General features: G+C 45.3%; 1 protein-coding gene across 1 annotated transcript in view; it reads right to left on the reverse strand.

Moving 5' to 3' along the window:
• The window catches only part of Tbc1d9 (TBC1 domain family member 9), a 105,915-nt gene that overhangs the window by 51,164 nt on the left and 36,499 nt on the right, over positions 1 to 18,252 (reverse strand). The window contains exon 2 of the mRNA XM_052729613.1: positions 6,022 to 6,132. Coding sequence (XP_052585573.1) covers positions 6,022 to 6,132 — 111 coding nt within the window. The remainder of the gene's footprint in view (positions 1 to 6,021; positions 6,133 to 18,252) is intronic.

Genomic DNA, 18,252 nt, shown 5'->3' on the forward strand with positions numbered 1-18,252 from the left:
GTATGTGTATGTGTGTATGTGTGTGTGGTGTGTGTGTGTGTGTGTGTGTCTGTCTGTGTGTCTGTGTGTCTGTGTGTCTGTGTGTCTGTGTGTCTGTGTAGGGGAGAAGTTGGGCAGCATTCATCTGACACCCTCTCCATTAGTTTTGAGATAGGGTCTCCTGTTGGCCTGGAAGAGGCTTTCTCAGTTTCTCTTCCTGTTGCTGTGATAAAACACTCTGATAAAAACAACTTAAGGGAGGAAGGGTTTATTGTGGCCCATGGTTCAAGGGTACAGAAGCATGGCAGAGAAGTCAAGGCCACAGGAACTTGTAGCATCTGGCTGCGTCCCATCAGTGGTCTGAAACACAGGAGAGGAATGCAGCGCTGTGGCTCAGTTCCTGCTCTCTCGTTACACAGTCCAGAATCTCAGCTAGGGAATGGTGCCACCCATGAGTGGGTCCTCCCATCTCAGTTAACATAATCAAGAGCGCCCCACACAAGCATACCTAGAGGCCCATCTCCTAGGTACTTCTAGAACCTATCAAGTTGTCAAGCTGAAGGTAAACACTACCTATCATGGGACTCAACAATGAAGCTCGGCCGGGGTTCTCCCGACTGTCTTCCTGACACCAGGATTACAGGTACTTGCTACCACACCTAGTTTTTTTCCACATGGATGCTGGGGATTAAATCCACGTCATCAGACTTCTACAGTAAGCATTTTATTGATTGAACTATCTCTGCAGCCCAACGTCTGGATTCCCTGTTTCACCTACATGATCCAATCCACTGGCTCGGCTCAGCCTCAGTATTCTTTGGTTGTCATGGATTAAGACTTAGGGCAGAGCAGGTGTGTCTTCGCTTTGCACAGCTTTGGACTGCTTTCAGTATTTTCTTTATCCACAGAGCCATATATGTACATCTCTGCCACACCCACCCACATCCACTGTAGGAATAGTGTGCACACACATGTTAACTTGACAAGCATCTACCCATGCCCCTATGATTCCTGTTTAAAGCCAGATGTAGAGCATGGGTGGCATGTGCCTATAGTCCCAACACTTAGGAGGTTTAGGCAGGAGGACCGTTGTGAGTTTGAGGCCAGCCGGGACTATACAGTAAGACCATCTCAATAAGTACTGTGAGACAGCTGAGCAGGTAAAGTCATGTGCTGCCAAGCCTGATGACCTGAACCCAACCCCCAGGACCCACAAGGTGAAAGAAAACACCCATTCCCACAAGGTGACCTCTGATCTCCATACACACCCATGACTGTCATCATAGGTTTCATACATGGGCCTGAGCAAATTTTCAATGCTGTGTGTGATGGTGATGGAAAACACTGAACTATTGTGGTCTGATAACTCAATCAGTTTAAAATGTATCTGCAACTCCGTGGAGTGTACTTGAAACTAGAAGAAAAAAATGCTAAGACAGTCTCACAGAGTGATTTTATCTGGCCTGACCTCTGAGGGCTCAGAACAAAGGTTTAAAACCCTGGGGATTGATATTCGGTGGCTAGCACTTGTGTGATACTGACAAATATACATGTTGGGCTTTGGTCCTGAGACCACAGCACTGCCCTGAAATTTTCTCACTGTTAGGGTGGAGGGGAAGAGACTGAGAGAGAATATGTTTGCCTGTAAATTAAAACAAACAAACAAATATTAACACACAAGGAAACAAAGTCCACTAAAATTTCTAAGGGTTAAAAACAACAATGTGGTATTTTCAGATGTGAAACAAGCTGAATGGATCTCTGACATGTTTTAGTCTTCAAATACACAATGTTGAGAATAAATCAAATAAAAGGAAATCAACAAAGACATCTGTGGTGGTTTGAATAGGAATGGCCCCCATGGACTCGTGTCTGAATGCTTGGCTCATAAGAAGTGGCACTATTAGGAGGTGTGGCCTTGTTGGAGGAGGTGTGGCCTTGTTGGAGGAGGTGTGGCCTTGTTGGAGGAGGTGTGGCCTTGTGGAGGCAGCCTTTGAGGTCTTATATATGCTCAAGCTAGGTCTAGCGTCACAGTCTTCTGCTGCTGCCTTGGGATCAAGGAGAACTCTCAGCTCCTTCTCCAGCACCATGTCTGCCTACACACCACCACGTTTGCCACCATGATGATAATGGACTAAACCTCTGAAACTGTGAGCCAGCCCCAATTAAATGTTTTCCATTATAAGAGTTGTCATGGTCTGTAGCAGACTTTCTTGTGGGCCACCAACCAGCTCCCAAATCATGACATGGAAACTTATTATTAGTTATGAATGCTTGGCCTTATCTTATGCTTCTCTCACTATGTTCGGCCTTGTCTTATGCTTGTCCCACTAGCTCTTATAACTTATTTTAACCTGTTTCTCTTCACCCTGTTCTGCTGTGGGACTTTTTACCTTTCTTTCATTCTGTATGTCCTACTCTGTGTCTGTCTGTCTGGTGGCTGCCTGGCTGGCCGGCCCTGGGCATCTCCCTTTCTTTCTCCCTCATTCTCTCTCTGTTCTCTCCTCCTACTTATTCTCTCTTCCTGCCAGCCATGCTTATCCCTCTCCTGCCTAGTTATCAGTTTTTAAGCTTTTTATTAGACCAATCAGGTGCCTTAGGCAGGCAAGGTGAAATAGCAACACATCTTTACCTAATTAAATGAATGCAGCATAAACACATGTAACACATCTTTACATAGTTAAAGCAATATTCCACAGCAACCTGTCTTCTAGCCCTGACATTCATGCCTACATATGTATATACACCCTCACACACATGAAAATTCACATACATATGCATATGAACACATGCAACAATAGTCTTTGAACTATGCAGACTGAAACCATGATTCTAAAGATACCTATCAACTCCCACATTGTCTATCTCATGTGGAAGGAAAATTAAGCTGACATTTTTTGTCTACTGTAGCAAAAGGCAGGAGCAGAACCATTAGCAATGTTGAATTACTCTCTGGGTCTTACAGCTACTGACTGAAAGAATGTTGAATCACAAAGCCAGCACGGTGCCCCTTACATGGTGCCGGAACAGAGCACAGGATGTGAGAATGAGAGCTTTACACGACCAGCTTTGAGTGGGAATAAGAACACCACCCCTCCTCACCTCCTAAATAGATGGTTGACAAGGTGATGCTGGTGGACCTGTCAGTTCTGAAGCCAAATGGCTCATGAGATTCTAGGTGGGCAAAGAAGTGTCAGACTGAACACAGGGCAGCCAACCCAAGGCTCTGTTCAGGGCTGTGAGAGGTGAGGTGTCCATCAAACAATGCAGCTGACACTGATCCAGGTCTCGTCGTTACCACTTTAGCAGTGAGCTACACTCATCCACAGGCCCAGAAAGCTCCTCTTGCCTGGTTTTCCGTGTCTCAAATCTAAGGCAAATCATACACCCGGGATTCACAGTTCAGAGTCCTGTTGATCTACAGAGTGGTCCATGTCAAGACATAAATGGCAGATATGGACGATCAACGCTCTCTTAATTCAGTTCACTCTCATGGATAACTTACAACGTCATGTAGGACAAGGCTTTGCTATCTTATGGCTTCCAAGGAAGTGAACCCAATTTTCTCTTGAAGTTTCGCTTACAAAAATGTGTGAAATGCACATACACTTAAAAGCCTGGGATATATTTTTCCTACCAATTACCAACTTTGCAGTTTAACATTAAAATCATAAGCAGAAAGGTCAGCATATTGAAGAAATGCTTGTGGGGTAGGAGCTTCTATTTTAAATATTAGTAAGTTGGGTTTCAAACACAAGTTGGAACAAAGTGAAAATTGTTATGAAAGAATAATTAATGAGTAGATGGGACTTTGTAATGGCTGTTACTTCCTTGGAGTCTTCTGTGAGGAAATTCTGGGCTTTCTTTATGGGTAATCAATACACATAAAAGATGAAGCCATCCTGGGTTTACTACAATGAGGTCACGAAATTGTGACAGGCACTATTTAATAGAAAAATGAATGTGCATCTTTTGGGGGGTATAAATTACGCCACCAGCAATTATAGCCTGCTGTTCGTTCACCTTGGTTCAGCAGGTAATTAGTAAACAACTAAGCTTTGTGGAACCAGGTTCCACCCCACGTTGAGTGTTCATGAAGAGCTTCTCTGTTGAACAGCCATGCCCCAGAAGCCAACTGAAGAGCACTGATGTCAGACAATGAGCAGGACAGGGCATGACTGACATACAGAAGAAAGTCAGAGGCACAAGGCAGTGCACACATCACTGAAACCTGACCTGGGGACCTGAAGGCTGCCACAAGATCTAAGCCTCGAGGACTCCTGACTCCATGGGATCCCTAAAGCATCCAGGACCCAAGAAATGAACCGCTGCAGGTGAGTGAGGAGGCCGGGTTCCACATCCTCGTAAAGTCAAGGGTTACAATGGCTCTCCGTGATCTTTACTGTCCTCTGTGTTTGTGTGTGTGTGTGTGTGTGTGCGCGTGCTCACTCGAGTGTGTGCACATATTCATGTATAAGGAAGTGCACGTGTGCGTGCCTGTGAAAGCCAGGGGACAAACCCAAGTGCTGTTACTCAGGGACTGTTCACCAGGGCCTCTCACTTGTCTTCAGCAGCCAAGAAGGAAGTGACCTTCAGGGGTCCCCAGTGCTGTCATTACAAGTGTGCACATCACAGCAGATTTCTTATGGGGATTCTGGGGTGAATTTCGGGTCCTAATAAGCATTTTACCTATCAAGCTATCTCTTCAGCCCTGTCTTTTGTTTCGAAGTGTACCCTTCAGGCTTCGGTGTCAGATCTAACATTATTCTAGACTGTTTTCCAACTTTACCAAGCAGCAACCAGCACAATCCACAAGACACTCCCCTAGCTTCCTGTTGGAGTATTGGTATGTGTTGGTATGAAGCTCTGGGTTCAATCCCCAGTACCCAATAGATAAGAAACAAACAATCCAATAAAGAAGCAATCCCACAATGCACCATGAACCTATCCTTCAGAACTGTCGAGGCCATTCCAAGCAAGGCTTCCTGGGAAACCTCCACAGCCAAAAGAAACCTAAGAGGCTACGACAAGATAATATGGTTTACTAGTAGGCTCTCAGAACAGAAAACCAAACAAAACTCTGGGAAGATTTAGGGAATTCTGAGCAAGGTGTGGCCTTTTATTAGTCTGTCAATGACTATAGGAAGATGTCAATGACTATAGGAAGTCTGTTCACTGACTGTAGGAAGATGTCAATGACTATAGGAAGATGTCAATGACTATAGGAAGTCTGTTCACTGACTATAGGAAGATGTTAATAATAGTGGGACTGTGAGTGGGTGGTGTATGGAGTAGAAGGTCTTTGAGCTACCTGTTCAATTTTCCTATAAACTTAAATGTGTTTCAAAAAAAGAGTCTATTAATGTAAAAAAAAATTAAAAGGGAGCAAAACAAGGCAAAAAAAAACAAACAGTAAACTGGCACTCCGGCTTTTTTTACTTGCCACAAGTGAACAGTGACTGTAAATGTCTTGGCCATTCTGTGAGCATCAACAATAGCAGGGTTGCTTGCTACTGTTCTAAGCACAGTACATCATAGATACTATCATGAAGAGATAAAAAAATCACACTCACAGGAGCTACTGGGCTGATACATGAAGGATCACCAGGTAAGCACTTCTAAGTATCCACCATGTTCCTTTTTGTTTCCCAGCTTCCCTTGCAGTTAGTGAGGCCCATTTGAGGAGTTCCAGCCGGAGTGTGAGTAGATGTGATGTGTACCACTTGTGGCTGAGGAAGTGAAACTCAGCTGGGCTGTACTTTTCACTCCTCCCTTGTAGGTTGGCCCTCAAACTGTGTGTTCCTTCTACAGAGCGTTACTCTAGATGGAGGCTGCATAATCCCAGCAAGACTTCAGAGTGAGAAATTTGACCATGGTAAGACACCAACACTTTGGTCCTGAAGTGACCAAGGTTCACTACCCCACACCCACAAGATTGCATTCAGCAAGCACATTCCTTTCAAAGCTGCTACTTGGAAGTTTTTTTTTTGTTTTTTGTTTTTTTTTCTGTAAACATGTGCATCATGGAATCCTGGGACTTACCACAGGCGATGGTCCAATAGACTAGGGAGTCTGGAGTCTGGTACAGGATTCGGTAAGGTGCGACGCGGGCGCTGGAGTCCAGTACTACATCCAGGGTGCCCACCAGGAGGCCTGAAGATGGAGAAGTGGGAAACAGGTCAGGATTCCCAATGCCAGAATCCCAATCACCAGTGTGAGCTCAGCCCTCCAGCTGGATCTCCTGAGGGCCGCTCTTCCCATTGCAGGGTACCCTGACAACACTTTCATCATACAGGATGTTGGCCCCATGTTACTTGTTTCAAAAATCTCCAGGAGGAGCTGAAGCTGACAAATGAAAGGCTTTATAACCACATGAAGCTCGTGTCCTAGCACAGTCCCTGGCATATGGTGCTTTTTATGGATGCTGTTAATATTCACACTCTGGAGTCGTTCCTCTAGCCATCTCTATGCCTGGTACATGCTATGCCCTGCCCCCTCGGGCTTTGAAAGACACCTCTGCCTGAGTAACTGGACAAAGACGGGAACCAGGTATAATTATCTATCTGGCTTGGTGTGTCAGGATGCTCTGCCTGTATTTTAATCTGCCAACTTTTCTCTTGTCTTGAAAAATTTAGTACAACTCAGCTCAAACTACTAACTTTCTACTACATAGACAAATCCTGAGGGTACAAGAGTCCCCAGGGCATCTGCAGAGGAAGACAAAGTCATTGTTTGAGAGTGAGCAGATGTGAGGCAGAGTCTCACATGTTCTTGGCCATCTGTGACATCCTCACTACAGCTAGAGGTCACGGGAGCCTGCTCAGAACTCTGAATGATCCATTAATAAGGCTGAGGACCAGGTCATACATTCCTGGTAGCACAAAGCTAACTTTGGGGGTGTATATCCTCAATGAGCCTCAGTATAGATGGGCTTGCCTTTTTTGGCCGCCAGTTCACAAAAGATGACATGGAGACTAATTATTAATTATGAAAGGTCGGCCTTAGCTTAGGCTTGTTTCTAACTAGCTCTTGTAACTTAAATTAACTCGTAGCTTTTAATCTATGTTCTTTTATGTGGCTCGGTTACCTTTACCATGTATTCCCCCCATCTTGCTTCCTCCCTGTCTGTCTAGCGACTCCGCCTTTCTTCTTCCAGAAGTCCCGCCTATTCCTCCTGCCTAGCTATTAGCTGTTTAGCGTTTTATTAAACCAGTCACAGTGATATATCTTTATACAGTGTAATCAAATACCTCACAACAACACAGAGTCAACCTGGACCTCAGGGAAACCTGCTCTCATGGAATAAGTCTAGAGAAGTGTGGCCATGCAATAAGGGGGCTTAGCCATCTTTTGGCACGTCTTCAAGGCACATGATCCCTTAAGAAGAAGCTGAGGTGTGTGTAAGGAGTCACTGTCCTGGTCACCTGGTTTGAGACCAGCAGTGCTGGGCAGACGCAGTCTCTTCTTGGCCTGGTAATACTTCTCATAATTCCAAGCCCACCTGTCAGGTGTGGGACTCTTCAAAGCGACAGCCTGTCACCAGCACACACGGCTTCCAAACACTTCTCATCCAGTGTCCCCTTTATCCACCCTGAGCCAGCATTACCCACCAAACACTTCCTATACTATTCTAAAATAACAAGAATGGGCGGATGGGGACCCACACTCACAAATTCTGAGGGGTTTCATAAATCAGATGCTACACTTGACTGAACAAATTTGAAACATTCCTGCTATCACTTGGGTAAGTGTCCTCCGTGGGTCCACTGGAGGCTAGCAATATGCCCAGTGAGTCTATTTTCTGAGAATGGGTGATTGGTCAGGAGCAGAGGGTGTAGGGTTTGGATGAATATCATCTGAAGTCTGGATGTGAAAAGCTTGGTCCTCAGGATAACGCCCTGGGAAGGTCCTGACTGGACCTGCTGGGAGATCTCTAGGCTGTTAGGGCCCTTAAAGGACTGTGAGAGCCTTGTCCCTCTCCTCCTCTTCACCCCCTGACTGTGAGGTAGGCAGTTTTCTCTGTGGTATGCGCTCACAATTACCAGTCTATCTATGTGCCAAAAAAGAAATGGGGTTGGTCTGATGGACAGGACAGTAAATAAGCCCTTTGTCTTATAAGTTAAATTACCTCAGGTATTTCCTCATGGGGACTCAAGGTGACTCAAACAGGCCCCACCATTTAGACGTCTCTAATTAGCCCAAAGTTACATAGGACCCAATATACAGCAGGGTTTGCCTCAGAGGTGGCAATTAGGGTCTCAGAACAGTTAATAACCTTAGGGCATGGCACTTTTTTTTTTAAATTGTTAATTTTCTATTATGTGTGGAAAGGTGGTCCAGATGCATCCCCAGCTGGCCTCAGACCCAAACTGAAAACAAGACTGGCCTTCCACGTGAGGCGATCCCCTTGCCTCTGCCTCTCATCTTGTGCAGTTTTGGGTGTATATGGGGCAGAGTTTTCAAACTGTTTTATCAGTTATGGAAAGGGGGGGTCAATATCAAATCACTAGCTAGTTTCTGAGGACTGGAGGAGCAGGACATAGGTAGGGGTAACAGGTTGTTTAGAGCAAGCTTGAACCTTCCCAAAGTTCAATGGGAACCTGACTAGAACGTTCCAAGACTCCATTTGCAGTGTACTTTTACGTAAGAGTGTAGATTTACTGGGAATGGCATTGGAGGACATGATGGCAGTCGATGCTGGGAGGAGGAGACTAAGGTCTGGCGTGGTGTGCTTCAACAGTGAGCGGCCTCCTGTAACGGTCCAAGCTTAGGGGAGGCCATGGTGAGCCTCCCTGAAGTTCTGTTGAGGCAGAGCTTATGTGTCCAGCAGAAAACACCACTAGGTTCTCTTGATGTGGCACTTTCCCACAATGTCTTTGTTTCTGACCAGAAGCACCTTGGCATACACTACTCCACGGACCACCTCCGCTTGGCTCTGCCGGCCCGCACACTAGGAAGAGCTGTGAACTAATGAGCCTGTGCCGAAAAGCTCAGTGCCTGCCGGGTCTGCATGGGTTCTCACCACAGTGGCGGAGTCGGGCAAGCCACTTAGCTTTACATGGCTCTGCTTTCCTCGGTTGTAAAGTGACCGCAGGAGCACTGTCTTCCTGAACCAGAATTACTCATCAAGAAGCCCAAGCGAGGTGGACCACAGGGAAGTTCTATGCCTGTCCTTGGTCACTGTCCAAGGGCAAAGCATCTATTTAGACTCCTTGCAAACCACACTGATCATCAGCTGACCCGAACAGATCAGAGAACAACAGCAGCAAAAAACCAGCATTTTCTAAAGTGGAAATTCATTTTCTCTGAACTAGATAAAATGTGATAAAACTCTTTAAAAATGAAATTAAAATTCATGGACCCTGCTGAGGTTGGGTTAGTTTTCTACACAACACCACTGACAAATGCATTTTTGTTCACTTTACTGTGACCCAGATTTTCTGAAGATCTCTAATTATTTCCATTACCCACACATGGGAAAGTGTAGCAACAGAAGAGGCAGAAAGTAAGGCTGGCTGAGAAGAGTGGGGTTCCTCCAGCGCTAGCCAGAGTCACGTACACGGCCAGGAGACGCCCACTGGGAGTCCGGCTGGATGGCTAACAACTGTGTGTTGCTAACACGACTTTCTTCTTGGGTCCAAAGAAGGTATAATGCCTGGCTTCCTGCAACTTACGCATGTCTGTTCTCAGGGATGTAGACTTCAGGTGAGGTTAGGGAGCTGGAGGCAAGGGTCAGCATCGTGTCTAATGCCTACTGAGCATCACTATTGACAGACACCCTCCTGCGGGCAGGCCAAGAGCTGTGCGCGCTGGCAGCCCGAGTCTGGAGTGCTTCACTCCTCACTTCCCAGATCCTGCCTCCCTGACTCAGTTTCTCCATCCTTGTTGGGTCCCTAAAATTTTGTACTCTGTAACACAAAAAGAAAACTTCTAGAAAAGCCCAACTCAACCCACATATCTCGATCACTGCAATGGCACCAACTAAAATCCATCTCTAATGTCACAAGTTTAATTAGAGCGCCAGGTGTCAATCAGAGACACAGAAAATGCAACTGCTTAAAGTAGAACCCCAGAGCCAGGGTTCTAGACTAGAACTGCCAGCTCATCTACTCCGAGTCTGCCTGCACACCAGCACCAACAACTCCCACTATGAATTAGAAAAAAAACTAATAAATAGTTAACATAAAAATACATGGATACTAATTCGTATCACAGGGTCCATGCTGAAATAGTTTATAAAAGCAGTATAATATTGGGATATCCTATTATGTTAGAAATTTAAATCCTTTTTTTTTTTGCATGAAAATTCAAAGGAGTAGATATTCGAACAGAATATTGCAAACTGAGCTATACTGTTGGCCACTCAAGTCAATAAATCCATACTTTCAGTATTAACCAGAATCCCAGGCACTTTCATATCTTGGTCACAGGGACCAGATTTAAAAAAATTATATTTATTATGTGTATGTGTCTGTGTGCATTAGAGTGCAGATGTCTACAGGTCAGAAGAAAGTGTCAGCTTTCCTGGAGCTGGAGTTACAGGAGGTTGTGAGCCACCTGATGTAGGTGCTGGGACCTGAACTCACGTCCTCTGCAAGAGTAGTGTGTGATGGTAACCACTGAGCCATCTCTCCAGAACCAACACTGACCAGGTTTTCACCCCATTTGGAACATTGCTGTCCGCTTTTGACTCTCACCACCTTGAATGACAGACCCCTAGTTATTTAATGATCCCTCTTTCTAACTTGACTCTCAGCCCTGTTCCCACAGCGCTGACTGCATGTATTTGAAATATCTCTACATCTTGCCTTGCAGCTCTCTTGCCCTCCTCACGGGGAGTTCCTTGACAGCCAGGAAAAACTGATTCTGCAGCGACCACAGGTTCTGCACTTTGATTGGAAGCCGGTAAGTCCTGAGCATATGTTTGATAGAGAAATAAGTTATGTATTTTTTAAGTCTAAATAAATTATTCTAGTGCTGTCTAAGCCTGATTGATACAAGTCAAGGCTCCTGTATCTACCTTCTGTTCACTTAGAATATTAAAAGATGATCTGATCTGAGCAAAGGAGTGAAAGAGACAGGGAATGGGAAAAAGAGGAAGAGAGGGATGGAGGAATGGATAGCGAGGGAAATGAAGCAACAATTGGGGTTTTCTTAAAAGCCTTCTCACCAAGCTCTGGAGTAGCTGTCACAACACTGCTCCGTCATCATCTCCCACACAAAGCAGTGTTGGAACAGCTGCCCTAGCCAGCTATTTCTGGTGTTAAACAATCTTTGATCGCCTGAGATAAGGAAACCAAATTATGGCCCTCAAAATAACTATTGTCTGATCTTCCTTCTACTTCGGCTCAGGAACATCTTACCAAGCAGAACTTCTATGTTCAAGGAGACTCAGAAAACTCTGGGAAAGTGATGCGCCTAAGCTTTCCCCTTGGTTGAGGTGACTGGGGGGCAGTGTAGTACACGGTCACCCTCTGCATCTGGAACACTGGCTGGGACTAGTGCATGGTCTATAGTGTGGGGAACGGCAGGGATATATCAGAAGGGTGTGCGTATCATAGGAAGGTGCTCATGACATCCATCAATCTATTTGTGAATGGTCTCAGGGGACCTCACACAAAGCTGGAAAGGATCTGATGCTCCCCCGTGCTCCCCCATCTCTTTCTTCTGAAATGATCCTGTGACAGTGAGAAGGGAATTGGCTCAGTCTTGGCTCATGTCCTGGCCATGTACTTCCTTCATGTGCCTACTTCCAAGCACAGAAAGTAAATAGCACTCACCCTAAAGGGTGACTGAAGGTGTGACAGACTATTGTTTAATGAAATATGAAGAGTTGTGGAAAAGTATTAAGAACTTGGAAACTACATGGACCATTCCAGGTGCTTTTGACATTCTTTCTCATCTCTGTGGGTTTGTGTCTTCAAAGGAAGACGATAGAGCACACACAGCAAGGTGCTTTTCTGGGCCTATATTCCCAGATCTTTCTCCAGACCCTTATATAACTTTGATTGGCCCATGTGTGTGTACATGTGTTAACACAGATGTGCTTTGTAATTTATATCCATAATAAAAAAAAGTAGATACCCTGGGGCTGAGGATAAGTGTGCCCTCATGGATTCACTCCTTACAACGGCAGAAACCAGGATGGTGTCACACATCTGAATCCCAGGCCTTGGGAGGTGGAGGTAAGGGGATGGGAAGTTCAAGGTCATCCTTGGTTATATGGTGAGTTTGAGGCCAGAGCACCAACAACAAGAAAGGTAGGCAACGTTAACAACTTACTTGTACAAAAATTTATAAATCTGCTAATAACGTTGACTAATTTACTTTAAACATGCAATATTTCACTATATAACCATGCTGTTACATTGGATTTCCTAGTAAAGGGCATTTGATTTTACCCCTCCCTGTTTTGTTTTTTGCAATAATGCCCATGCAATTAGACTTTGGATAATAAATCCTTAGGCACATGAGCACATTTCTTTAGAATGGATTTGTTGGGTACCAGAGTCAGTGCAACCCAGAACCTTATCAGATAGTACAGAACTACTCTTAAAGCTGCTCTGCAGTCTATCCAAGAACCGGATAGTGTCTGTTTCCCCATGAAACTTCCAACATTTAGTTCGACAAGACTAAAGGGTAAAAAATGGTATCTTCGTGCTGTGTGTTTCAATTTGTATTTCTCTGGTTATTCAGCAGCCCAGTAGGTTGGCCTGTTCCTTCAGTGTGTAATCTGCCATTCCTGCTGTGCTGACACTGAGGAAGTGTTCGGGTGTACCAGGCTTTTTCTTTTGGGCCACAGCTCCCAAATCATGACATGGAGATTTCTTAGTTATGAATGCTCAGCCTTAGCTTAGGCTTGTTTCTTGCTAGCTTTTATAACTTAACCTGTTTCTCTTTATCTACTTTTTGCCTCGTGGCCTTTTACCTTTCTTTCCTTCTGTATGTCCTACTTTCCTGCTGTCTCCATGGCTGGCTGGCGGCTGCCTGGCTTCCGGCCCCACGTGTGCTCCGCTCTTTCTCCTTCCTTCTCTTTGCTCTTCTTCTCTCTCAAGCCTAGATTTCACCTCCTACTTAGTCTCTCTGCCCACCAGCCCCATCTATCCCTCTCCTGCTGAGCTATTGGCCATTTGGCTTTTTGTTAGACCAATCAGGTGCCTTAGGCAGGCAAGGTAAACAAATGCAAAAATCTTTACATAATTAAACAAATGCAGCAGAAACAAATGTAACACATCTTACATAGTTAAAATAATATTCCACAACATGCAGGCTTCCTTCTTCATGTATCTTCCATGTAAATCCAACATTTTGGATTGGTATATACAGTCCCAAGAATCACTCCATGTCTGTCTTCTTATCTGGGGTAGTGGAAGGTTTCTGGAGGTCACCAGCTTGCACCTTATTCTGGCTGTTGCTCCCTAGATGTAGAGGAACACTCCCAGGACATTTTAGCACTTACGCTGTCAACATGATATGGCACAGGAAGTAATTAAACAAAGACGGAAGCCTGCTCCTGACAGATGTCCCACATGGTCAGTTTTCCACTCCTTTCAGCAAGGTTCCCATGCTTGTTTTTATGTCTTCAAGGTGGTGCCCAGTGTGTCACATGACCTGAAATGTCCTTTCTTTGATTTGTTGTCTCCTTTCTGGTCTATTTCTATACCTCCCACTATCTACAAGGTTTACCCAGCTTACGGGTAATGCTTTATTCCAGTACTCTTCCTAGGTCAATGCCCAGTATGACCCAAGTCTCCTGGCAACTGATTAATCCCTTTCTGGGCTCTGCCAACTACATTTCACTTTACACTACTACAGGAATTAGCACATTATTTGCCAATTAAAAAAAAATCTTTAAATATTGTTTTCTTATGAGATGCTGTGAGTTCTTTTGAAATTCCCAAATCATGTTCAGAACATGACACTGGCTAATAGGTTGGTGTCCAAAACAAAAAAAGAACTATCAAGCTTTCCCAGGGGCATTAGCAGGAGCCAAGAGCTGCTTCCAAACTTTCTCATCCTCATACCAGTTCTTAGCAGAATGGACTTTAACAAGTCTGTCTAAATAATTAAAAACCAAAGGAGACTGGGACATAGGAAGGCCAGAAACTCCATTTCAAAGAGGGGGTATTCAAACATCTGAAGAAATCAGTCCCTCTAATGTCAGTATTAACTGGGGATTTGTCAAAAGCAGAGAATCTCAGGGAGAAGACGACGAGCCTTCCTTGTCTGATTTGGCAGCTTAGCCTGGTGGCGAGAGCAGTTGGTGCCAAAGTAGAAGAGCAGCAGAAGCCTTCAGACTTCAGCCAGCTTGCTGACAGGCTCGCCCTCAACACACAGACACTGTATGTTACACAGCTTCCTGGCCTCGGGTGCCATCAGGGCAAAGGTGGAGTGTTCAGCTGCCAGGAACACTGGGCTTGCCAGGTGAGGGTCGGCAGCCCCGAACCATGCCTGCACTCGGGTTTGTGGAGTCACCACGAATGACTGGAAGGCGCTGTAGGTCAAGGTGGCCAGCAACAGTGCGCACCACGAAAAAGGAGAGCGGGCAACGGCTGTCCTCTGGGTAGAGGTGATAAGATAGAGTCAGGGGAAGGCTTGCTGTGGGGTGGCTGAGGCAAGAAATGGGGGCACTCTGTTTTTCTCTGTTTCATAACCTACAAGCATTATTAGTTCTTCTCAAGTTTGGGTATTACTCGCCATAAAGGAAAGAATGAAAAGGTTAGGGGAAAGTGTGAAGCCAGCCTCAAAACTAGGGTTCTACCTTCAGTGCAGGAAAGTCTGAGCACAGTTTTATTGTCCTAGATATCATATATAGTCCCACTTCTCCAGTATCTCCTGAGAAAAGCAACATGCCAGTGTACAGGAACCCTCTACAGCTCTTCTCACTTCAACAGCTGCTTCCCATGGCATCACCCTAGCTGTGGCTCTAACACGATGGTCTTAAGGGAAAGAGGTGGTTGTACCACACATGCACACAGGGACCAATCTGCTCTTGGTGGAGAGAAGTACTCCAAAGTTTAGTGGCATCATAAATACCCTATTGACTCTGTTAGCTATACCAGTGCTCTCCAAACTGGCTGTGGCTAAGAATTAGTGTGTGTGTGTGTGTGTGTGTGTGTGTGTGTGTGTGTGTGTGTGTGTGTGTTGTGTGTGTGATTTTTAGTTTCTGTGATGGTCTAAATGAAAATGGCCCCATAGGCTTGTATGTTTCAATACCTGGTCCTCAGTTGGCTGAACTCTTTGGGAAGGATTAGGAGGTGTGGTCTTGTTGGAGAGCCACTGTTCCAGGACCATGCCTGCCTGCCTGCTGCCATGTTCCTTGTTATGACAACGGTTGCTCACAGACTTACTTAAATGGAAGTTCCCGGTCACCTCTCTCTTCTATAAGTTGTCTTGGTCATGGTGTTTTGTCACAGCAATAGAAAAGTAGCTAAGACAGTTTCCAATCTACTGTAGACTTTTACAAAATGCAACAGTTAAAAAAAAGGACATAAAAACAAGCAACCATGCTTTATTGTTAAATTCAACAGATAAATTGCTCTAAATTTCTAGATGCTTAATCTCAAGTTTCTATTCACAACTGGGAGCAAAATAGTAAGAAACAGTTCAAAGACCTGTCTTTTGAATAACACTAACCTAGCCAAGTGTGGTGGTGCATGCCTGCATTCTGCATACAGAAGGACCCTGCAAGAGGATCCTCAGTTTGAGGTAAGCCTGGACTACATGGTGGGATACTACCTCAGAAGTAGTCACAATAATAAGCAAAACAGGTAGTACCAAATGAAGGAAAGAAGGTTCTAGGGCAGTCCTTTTCTCAGGAGTCTGCTTAATAGAATCAAACGTATAGTTTTTAGAAATCGCCTTCAGTTCTGTAACAGCTTCAGTTTGAGAAAATACACTCTTCTCACAATGCAAATGAAAATAAGAACCAACGTAATTTCTCAGTTGAAGGCGAGAAGACATGAATGGAGGAGAAAGGAGGCTTTTTTTCACTGGGCATTGATTCCCACGGGGCACCGTTTTCAGAGTGGTGAGAACCTGATCTAGTGTATCAGGTGATCCCCAGGGTCCCTTACCTCATCTTGCAAAGAGGGAAGCAGAGGTAAAGAGGCAGAAGACAGAGCCAGGGCAGGTGGAGTGCCTGCTCCTCGAGGCTGCTGCGTCTCAGGGTCTGCTTTTGGAAGAACACAGCAAGTGAACTCAGGAGAGAAGGCAGAAGGTCTTGTTCCCTACCTCCAAAGAGAAAGCACAGGCTGGCTTCTAACTAAACAAACAGCAGGAGGCTGCTCTCTGAGAGCGTTTTATCTGCAGAGCCTTTTGGGAGACAGCCAATTAGTGTGTGCTGCTCTAGGCTCCCAGGAACAAGACCTGAAGGCCAAGTCTTCCAAGAGCTGTTCCAGTTTGCCCAGAAGGACATCCTTTTAAAGTCACACATGCCTCACTCTCTTGTATAAAGGGAGAGCAGCTGGAATGACTTTTTGCCTTCTCTTTGGGGCAGTGGCTTAAAGATATCACTGAAATACATATCAGTGCAAAACCTTATTTTTACATCCCACTCGGGACTAGTGAGGCCTGCCCAGCCTTCATCCTGAATGCAGCTGAGGATAGCTATGGGAGTGGACCAACATAAACTCATAAGCTTACTTAAGATATTATTAGAGTTTTCCTTCTCTCTTGTTGTAACATACCTGTATTCTTCATGAACTTCATAAATGACAATGTTGTCCCATTGTCAAATGGTTGGATGTGCCTGACTGCTGTATCATTTGCAGGGCCCGGCACACAAACCACAGTGTGGGTGCTGCAGCCAGAGAGACTGCTCAGTCAATAAGGTATTTGGTGCTAGCATGAGGCCCCGAGTCCAGATCCGAAGCGTCTGTGTGAAAAGCCTATAATGTCAGAGCTGGAGAAGCAGAGAGGGAACGATCCGGAGGGCTTGCTGGCCAGACAGTCTAGCCAAACCAGCTAGTTCCAGATTCAGTAAGAGACCTTGTGTTGTAGAATATTATTTTAAGATGTGTTACATTTGTTTATGTTGTGGAACATTTGTTTAATGATGCAAAGATGTGTTGCATTCTTTTATGTTGCATTTGTCTAACTCTGTGACGCTGTTACTGTGCCTGTCTAAAACACCTGATGGGTCTAATAACGAGCTGAATGGTCAATAGCGGGGCTGGAGAAAGGATGGGAGGGACTGGCAGGCAGAGAGGATAAATAGGAGGAGAAATCTGGAAGGAAAAAGAAGAAAGAACAAGAGAACAAGGAGAGGAGGATGGTAGGGGCCGACCACCCAGCCACCCAGCCAGCCACGGAGTAAGAGTGAAAGTAAGATACACAGAAGTAAGAAAAGGAAAAGGCCCAGAGACAAAAGGTAGATGGGATAATTTAAAGTTAAGAAAAGCTGGCAAGAAATAAGCCAAGTTAACGCTGGGCATTTATAATTAAGAATAAGCCTCTGTATCATGATTTGGGAGCTGGGTAGCGGGCCCCCCAAAAGAGCAAAAACAACCAACAACAACCTTGTTTCAAAAACTAGAGAGGAGAGCCATGGTGGAAGATGCTGGACATCAATTCCTTGTAACATATACCATGTGTGTGCGTGGGTACACACACACACACACACACACACACACACACACACACACACACACACACACAATTTCAAGCCTGGCGGCAGTGGCACACACCTTTAATCCCAGGACTTGGCAGGCAGAGCCAGGTGGATCTCTGTGAGTTTGAGGCCAGAAGAGAGAGACAGATTTTCAAGATGGCACCATCAGGACAACTACAGGCGCCTCTGACCAGACAGTTCACCCAGGAAGCAGCCCTGACCCCAGTTGGTGATCTCATCCCACACACTAGCTAGCTATCCTCTGACTTTCATCTGGGATCAATTCTGCTGCCACACAGACCAATGGGATGATGGGACTGAAGTCAGACAAAGGCACCACAGGCACAAGCTGGCAGCAGTGAGGGGCCAGCTGCCCTTCGGTTAAATTTACAGCTGCTTCCCTCTGCACAGCAGGAAAGCCTGCGATTCTAATCTTGTTTACAGGTAGATCTGGAAACCTGACACTGACCGCTGGGCCAGCCAAGGCCAGCTCTGAAACGGTGCTGAGAGTCACCGTCCTTTTAAGGGATGAGGCCAACTCTTCCTGGATGCTTGTGGAGCTCCTGCTCCCCGACCCTGACTCTCACAGGCGTGACATTTATAAGAGCCACGGTTCCAAACTTTCTCCTAATTCAATTCAACTTCCATCTCTGAATGTGTGA

This window comes from Peromyscus californicus, unplaced genomic scaffold (assembly GCF_007827085.1).
Source record: "Peromyscus californicus insignis strain IS unplaced genomic scaffold, ASM782708v3 Scaffold_8__1_contigs__length_139910024, whole genome shotgun sequence".
In the NCBI taxonomy this organism is placed as follows: Eukaryota; Metazoa; Chordata; class Mammalia; order Rodentia; family Cricetidae; genus Peromyscus; species Peromyscus californicus.